This window comes from Aspergillus nomiae, assembly GCF_001204775.2.
Source record: "Aspergillus nomiae NRRL 13137 chromosome Unknown contig00693, whole genome shotgun sequence".
Taxonomy (NCBI): Eukaryota; Fungi; Ascomycota; class Eurotiomycetes; order Eurotiales; family Aspergillaceae; genus Aspergillus; species Aspergillus nomiae.
In genome coordinates this window covers 877-8,726 of record NW_015378748.1, presented here as the reverse complement: position 1 = coordinate 8,726, position 7,850 = coordinate 877, and the positions used below count along the sequence as shown (strand labels likewise).

Sequence of the window (7,850 nt, the reverse complement as noted above, 5' to 3'; positions counted from 1 at the left end):
CCAGTGGTTATTTTTAAATTTCGAAGCAAGTTCAGGGACTAAATAAAACTGCATGAGTGGTTGTGGTCGAGTGCTGCTTGCCCGGTGGGCCCTTTGAAGTCACTGATCGATTGCACCTCTGGTCTTCTCATTCTGGACTTGATCACCTCTTCCTTTCGCCACGCATAACTCTCCCTCAACCACTGGACCCCCCTCCTCTCTTTCCCCAGTCGCTCCTCCACCCGTTGATTTGGGGGCTCTTTTTGAATTTCCTTTCAATTCAATTCAATTCGGAGTTCATCCCCCCTCTCTCATTGATCGAGCGCAATGGAGTTGCCTGTCTTTGATTATCGGCTGTGATTCCCTTCCCGCCGCCAGCCTGGGTTGGGTTCACTACGTGCAGTGCTCTCTCACCTGATATTGATCTAGGCTCAATTCCTTTCTGCTTCGATAACCAAATCGACCCATCAATTAAGTGTATCTGATCCCTCGCCCGGCTTTTCTTTCTGCTGTACAATAACTTGATTTCTTCGCTTCCTTTTCCTTGTTTATGCATTTGCCATTTCCCTATTAAATCAATCATTCACCTTAAGTCCCCTCTGAATGATTCCCCTTGTCCGATCTGTCGGTCTCAATGACCCCTCACCTCGTATGTCGCTCCAGCGGGCTCACGTTGCTGACTTCTGCAGCTTCTCGGCCCTTGGCTTTTAGCATAGACCACCGCGTGTTTTAGCCGTCGCCCAGGCGCCTTGACATGGGATCAGTCCTCCTCAACCATCCGCGGTCGGATCATATTGACAGCTCCTACACCATGCTGGGAGGCGCCATCACTCCCTCGGAATCCGTCTATCGACCTTCATCCCATCAAACTTCTCACCCATCATCTCACTTGGACACCGGCAGCTCCAGGTCCACGTCGACCAATACCACCCCCACTTCCTCCACAGCCCCGCCATCAGCATCCGCCGCCGGCTCTGCTCGTCTGCACTCCCACTCTTCGCATGATGTGCCTGCCTATATCAACCGGCCATCTCACACACCCTCTCAATCGTCCACGCGAGATTCTTCCGCCACGCCGGGATCGACATACACCCAGCCTCCCTCAATGAGTTCCACCCATGTACCTTACCCCGACTCTTCCACTTACCCCGCGTTCCATCGCTCCCAACATGTGAGTACCAACCAGAGTTCTCACCGGGAGAGTCACTCATCTCCCGCTTCCCCTCGGCTGAAGCCGACACACCAGTCTCTGCGGTCGCTGGGTGGGTCAGAAGCGAACTCCCCGAGTCGCATCAAGGTCCGTGATCTGTCCCATATCCAGAGCTTTGCCAGCGAAGAGTTCTTGGCCCAGTCGCAAAGGGATCGAATACCGGGGCAGTGGTGCCAGGAGCGCCAGTATGAGATTAGCTCTATGCCAGTCACCGACATCATTGAGATGGTTGCTGGACTTCTTACGAAAATCACCACGACCAATGACACGCACCATGAGCAGATTCATCGACACATCCCTCCCCCTGATGGCACAGCAAGCCTTAGCCCGCAAGCTACGAGTGTGCTTGCGTTCCATGGCAAGAATGTACCGAGCATCAGCATTCTCAGCTATCTCACTCGCATTCATAAGTACTGCCCAACAACTTATGAGGTCTTCCTAAGCCTACTAGTGTACTTTGATCGCATGACTGAACTAGTTAACAAAGGCCAATTGGAGCGTCTCCAGCGGCGCTGGGGACATGTCCGAGCGGACTCTGCCTCTCGGCCAGGGTCTCAGGCGTCGGCAGTGAAGCCTGCGCATGCTTCGCCTATGGTGACTCCCCCATCCTCTGCTGGAATGAGAGCACAGGACCCAACAAGTCCATCTTCTATATCACCGTCTTTACACCCCCAGGAGGAAGACGACTACCTTTCCCAATTTTTTGTTGTCGATAGTTTTAACATTCACCGGCTGGTCATCGCGGGCGTGACCTGTGCCAGTAAATTCTTTTCCGATGTTTTTTACACTAATTCTCGATACGCGAAGGTATTTTGTTGTCTTCTGAAGTCCCTTTCCTACCAGAGCTAATTCATTCTAGGTGGGAGGTCTTCCACTGGTGGAGCTGAACCACCTCGAGCTTCAATTCCTACTATTAAATGATTTTCGACTCTCGATACCAGTTGAAGAATTGGAAGCATATGGAACTATGCTTGTCGAATTTTATGCACGGGAGATTGTTTCTCAACAACAGCAACAGCAGCAGATAGCGTCTCAAACAGAGGTGCCTCGTCCATTCGGCTCATCTACGGGGATGGAATCTCCATCAGATGCGATGTATATGCGGCCTCACGAGAAGCGTCGCCCCGATCAGCCAGAAATCCGACAGACCCCAACCCCACCATGATTATTGAATGTCGAAGCATGCAACGCTCTCCCCTCTTACACGCACGGCTTAGCGACTGTTATTAGGATGATGTCATTTGTGGCTGCAAGTATCAACGATTGATTCATTTTCTCTCTAGTGGACGTCACATACCCTCGCCACTTTTGTCTGTCGATTTCTTTTAGTGCGCGCATCTTCGGGTCACAACTTGTTCTTCTACTTATAGACTCTTGGCTGCTAGCATGTTGGTATATTTCTCATGGATACCGATGATCCTCTGTTTCCGGTACTTACTGTACACAACTCCATTACCTTTGCATATGTTATCTTGACATCGACCGGTGTTTTCGGGCGTTTTACTGTTGTCTGGGTTATACGGCCGCGAGAATCGTCTTATCTTTGTCACTTGGTCTGCCTTTTTTTTCATAATCTACTCTGGTCAACTTTCGCATCTGTGTCTCCTTGTTCCACAAGGTAGCCCCGAATAAGGGCTCGGTTTCAATCACGTACTTTTACTCTATAGGTGGTAGCTTTTCACTTAGAAGGACAGCTCGGTGTATGTGCTCTCCATACACTGAACTATAGCTGACTATGGAATTGACAAGATGGATTAATTGCCTGCTACAGAAAGGTGACTACATCAGAAACGCCAAAACGATTATCGACACCATTAACTATTGAAACGTTGTAAATTGCGATCCCCTCTCGTCGCTTCGGTTTTTCAACATCCATTTCCACCTCTATTTTATCAATGCATTTCTGGTCTTAAGTGGAATGTTCCCCATCCTTGAATACCCAACGCGCCTACGGATTCTTCATCGGACTCTTTTCCTCTCATGACAAAACTGCATCATAAGGTAGAAGAAGGCTCGGACGTTTATCATCCTGTCAGGTTCATAGCGGCAAACATGAGGTACTCAGCAGAATAAGATCCACACGATACTCAACAGCGTGACTTATGCGCAATCAATAGTACAGATACCCTTTACACCTCAATCATCGGCTCTGGGATTCCTCGCTAACATCTCGTATTACAGATGACAAATTTCAGGGCCGCACACTCATGAGAGCAGACTGATACGGAGGTGAAAATGACATATATGAGCGGGCCATCCTCGAGCGCCTGAAAAAAGCGCAGGCACCGAGCACCCGGGTTATGCCTATATCTCAACCTCATTCGAGTTCTTTGAGCATGGAGGTCCACATTGACGTTTCCACAGCCTTTAATGAAGGTTGACCCTCAGAGAGAAAAAGTTCTACGGATCTAGTTGCTAGTCTAGTATATTAACGCCCAACAAGAGAAAAGCATCGCCCGGGATTGGATGCAGCCAAACCTTGCCCATAATCAAAGCAGCCATAGTAGTCCAAGGTGGAATTGACATTCAACAGAGCAGTCACCACTGCTTTGCACGATGGTATGTCATGTATGTCAAACCTGTCCGCAACCGTCCAGGACGCCTCAGGAATGTTGAAGTGGGGCGCCGTCATCAGCCCTAACAACCTCGAACGATGGGAACTGATTCCGAAACCAGAGACTATTATTAGTTAGGATTCCGGAGGACCAAAACTATTTAGGCCCCGTTTCCGCCTCCCGGAAAGTGTAATTCTTATCCAGAGTACATTCATCCGCCAAGTCTACCCTTACCTACGAGGCCAACACCTCCCAGGAACAACAACCAAAGGGACGATAGAGTTATACACCTACACCGAATATAGATCAAATCCATGCCCTCAAGAATCTCCAAAAGTAAATCCTGCAAGCGTATACCTACCTTCCCCAACCTCCCTTCGTTTCCGTAGATTATATAGAAAGCCCAACAAGCATGTGCCATATAAATCCCCACCCTTGCGACACATCTTGTCTCAGATTCCCTGTTTTTTATGTTCCATACCATACTAGTCTCTAATCTATTCTATTAGCACTCCTCCTGCAAAATGGTCTACCACGGTACTACTATTCTTCTTACCCTCCCCGTTCTCCTCCAGATGGTGCCGGGCGCAGTGGGCCGTCCCGCTCCAGCAGAGGATGGGTCTCTTTGCCGAGATGGGGCTTGCGGAGCTAACACCAGAGGACATGATCACTGGGAAAATGTCGAGATATGCACTCCAGAGACGGTGACCGTGACGGCGATATCCACCGAACAGCTGCCTGGGTAAGTCGAAGTACTATATATATATACATACAACAAGGGGGTGGTGTGGGGGAGAGAGAGCCTGAGATTTTTATGTAGCGAGGCTAACATCCACATTTCATGTATAGTCCAACAGAGACCATTGCCGGCCCCACAAACACAGTGACCGTCACTGCTGATGGCCCGGCCAAAACTGCCACTGTAACTGAAACACTCACGTCAACCGTAACCGACGTTAGCACCAGCAAGCAGATAGAAACGCATGCCGAAACCATCACGGTGACTGTTACATCCCCTGTGACTGCCGCAACCACTCCAGCTACCGCTACTCCTACCCCTACGACCAACGGTGCAGGCAGCAATGATGGTCTCGACTACGGGACCTGCTCGGATCCTACTATCCGGTGGGCGGATGGACTCGATGGACGGACGGAATATTCGTGGACTACGAACAATCAGAATGACTTTCCGCATGGGTCGTCGACGACTCTCAACACCTTGCTGAATTCTGTCTGTAGTCACCTTCAGAGTCCGTGCAATGCTCCGAAGGCGACGGTTAATCGGTGCTATTCGGCGGCGGCGCAAGTTAGTAATAGTGGGTTGAAGGGAGAGAAAGCTTCTGATTTATGGAATTCGCTAATGGCTTGAGATTATGTTTTTCTTTTCCCATTTCAATCGTGTTCAATGTTACTGTTAGTATGTTGTGTCCTCAGTGGTTATAAAGAGATAGTGTTTTGTGCCAACTACAGCTAAATGTGTTATCAGCTACGTGCTCAAAGCTACGAAAGTAGGCATTAATAGTATAAAAAAAAAAAGCAAAAACGTGAATTGGCCCGCCCACCCGCTCCTAAGTGTCAGAGTTGATTATATGACAAAAAGATATAGACAAGAAAGGAAAAACAAAGGAAAAACAAAGGAAAACCTGTTCATCCGAAGATTGAACAGTCAAAACCTGAACAGTCCGAAGGCTGAACAGTCAAACCTGAACCATCCGAAGATGGAACAGTCAAAACCCCCCATCCACCCAGCCCCGTCCCCAAGTCCACCGCCCATGCCGTCCGTTGGTGGTCCCTGTTTCTTCCCGTCAGCTCATAAGGTTAAAGTTAAGATTTGTTAGTAGGGCTGACTTACCCCAGAAGGCACAGACCACCGCTGCCACTCCTCCCACCTTATCCAACTCTTCCCTCCTCATCCAACTCTGCCCTCCTTAATCCAACTCTGCCCTCCTTATCCACCCGACCCCGTGTCTTGCCGAAGACATGGGGCACACCTGGAACGATAAGCGGTTAGTCAGAGCCAATACTGAGTAAGGACGGCAGTACTTATCTTTTCGTTGTTCATCCTCTTGTGTGTACCCGTGTCTTCGGGAAAGACACGGGATACGTCTGAATCGACGCGCGGTTAGTCAGAGCCAATGCTGATTGAAGACGGCGGTACTTATCTTTGCTTATTCAGTCACCAAGCCTGTATATCGCCGGTCAGTCGGTCGGTCGGTCGTCGTTCGTTCGGAGTGGTTGATGCTCCTGGCAAGGGTGTACGTCTTAAGCCCCGCGTGCGGGTGTGCGCCATTACCCCTGTTTGTAGGGAACCCTTAAACCTAGAACGTCCTCTGCTTTTGTCAGTCCCGGATTCCCAGAGCTGGAAGTCATCATACGTACCTATCGGGGGATGCAATTGCGCCACCAATATCACAGCAGGACATTACATCAACATCTGTGAACCATTAGCAGCACCTGGATGGCCTTCAAGGAAGGCCAGAGCCAGCCAATCAATGGGAACAAAGGAAAAAGACAAAAGAGTGGATGACATGGTATGTCAGGGTAAGGAACGTGGGCAAGAGAGGAGGTGCTTAAAGAAAGACTGGAGTTAGGAGGGAAAGCTCACAGGTAGAACTTTCCACGCTGCCTCATCCTCTCTCGGTAGACGTTGAACCCCTTGATAACCATAGCAGGAGTCCATTTGGGATGCTGAGACATAATATGCTTCATACGATCCCAAACGCACCCCTGCCGGCTACAAGGGGTTTCGGAATGAGCGTGGGTGTAGAGCATGTCGTAATGATCGGAGCCCCACATCGAGACGTATTTCTCGGTTTCGCCGTCGTCGTTCGGTTCCGAAAGAGCGACTACCCTCCAACCTTGGAGGTTACCGAACCAGGACGGAAAGATAAAGGAGTGTTCGGACCGGACAATCCAGCGCTCGACAGGGATCACCGTGGTCTCGCCGAAACGAACGCGCTTCCTCGGCTTGTCCTTGCGGCCGCTTGTCGAAACAAGCTTGGCAAGGGTGTCGTCGATTCGTGCGATCGTCCTTTGAGCACGGGTCACCATGCCTCCTGCTGGATTGACCGGCTTGGTCGGCTGGCGGATGGCGGACTTGGTGGGCGCTGGCTTGCGGTGGGCAGGCATCGACGGGTGTCCGGAGGACGAGTTGCGACTGGTCGAGCTGGGCTGAGCCCAGGGTCGAAGTCGGGCCTGTCGAGCTGCCCTTCTTTCCGCGAGGCGGGAAGAAAGGGCCTTTAGCGCATCCACCACCCCAGTGGAAGCTGGGGCAGTAGTAGAAGGAGTGGCTGGTGCTCTTACCGAGCGAACCGGAAGATGAGAACCCTGGCTCATCTGAGAAAAGGAACGGTCACCGGTCGACGAGGTCGAAACGGCGGAAAAGGAGTGGACGCCGGCCTTCGAGGAGACCGGCAAAAAGGAGCGGGGCGAGACAGGAGGGTTGGCACGGTAGGCGACAGTTCGAGGGAATGAACGAAAGGCTGGTTGTGTCGTGTACCGTGCGGTGGGCCTGTCGCGGCGGAAGATAAACCCAGGAACGCAGAGGCGAGCCATCTGTCAGACCTGGTCAAAAAACGGAAAAAAAGGGGATCAAAAAGAGACGCCGCTAAGCGTAAGTAAAACACCAAAGGTAGAGTGACAAGCGTATAGTGCAAATAGCAGGATACTAGCATCAAACGACCATGAGGTGTTGGAGAGGAAAAGAAGAGAGGAAGAGAGGAAGAGGAAGAAGGAAAAGCGAAATGGGCTGGGGGAGAGACCGTTGCTACCGAATGGCAACGGCAACTGAAACTACTTCCCAAGGTATTGTTTACTTGAATTGCAGTAAGGAAGGTGCTAAGAGGGTGAGTTCGCTGAGCATCACCAAGGAGAGGGCGTAAGAAGGGAAAGCTTGACCCAGTCTTCTATATTGAACTCAGTACTCAGCCTTGCCGTAGTATATCGATTTGATATTGCCCTGTCTGCAACTAACCTTGATTTCGTTAGATCCCGCACTTGCATACATTCCATTGCTACTACCTAGCAGTACCTTAACATATAGGGGCTACTTAAATATGCCGAGTAGGGCTGATATCAAGTACTATGTACGTAGTACCAATGTAGCA

The 7,850-nt window shown here is 50.4% G+C and overlaps 3 protein-coding genes across 3 annotated transcripts; 2 read left to right on the top strand and 1 right to left on the bottom strand.

Moving 5' to 3' along the window:
- Nucleotides 1-733: 733 nt before the first annotated feature.
- ANOM_011715 (putative cyclin-dependent protein kinase complex component) lies at nt 734-2,784 on the top strand (the record flags this gene model as incomplete). The annotated part of the gene is made up of 2 exons (XM_015556971.1): nt 734-1,996; nt 2,049-2,784. 2 exons carry the CDS (start codon nt 734-736, stop codon nt 2,352-2,354), a joined length of 1,569 nt encoding a protein of 522 aa, XP_015401038.1. The 3' UTR covers nt 2,355-2,784.
- A 1,484-nt stretch (nt 2,785-4,268) lies between these two features.
- On the top strand, nt 4,269-5,113 carry ANOM_011714 (uncharacterized protein; the record flags this gene model as incomplete). The annotated part of the gene is made up of 2 exons (XM_015556970.1): nt 4,269-4,486; nt 4,594-5,113. 2 exons carry the CDS (start codon nt 4,269-4,271, stop codon nt 5,111-5,113), a joined length of 738 nt encoding a protein of 245 aa, XP_015401039.1.
- Nucleotides 5,114-6,345: 1,232 nt separating this feature from the next.
- Nucleotides 6,346-7,299, bottom strand: ANOM_011713 (uncharacterized protein; the record flags this gene model as incomplete). Its single annotated transcript, XM_015556969.1, has 1 exon — nt 6,346-7,299. The coding sequence occupies one exon, from the start codon at nt 7,297-7,299 to the stop codon at nt 6,346-6,348; it is 954 nt and encodes a 317-aa protein (XP_015401040.1).
- Nucleotides 7,300-7,850: the final 551 nt, after the last annotated feature.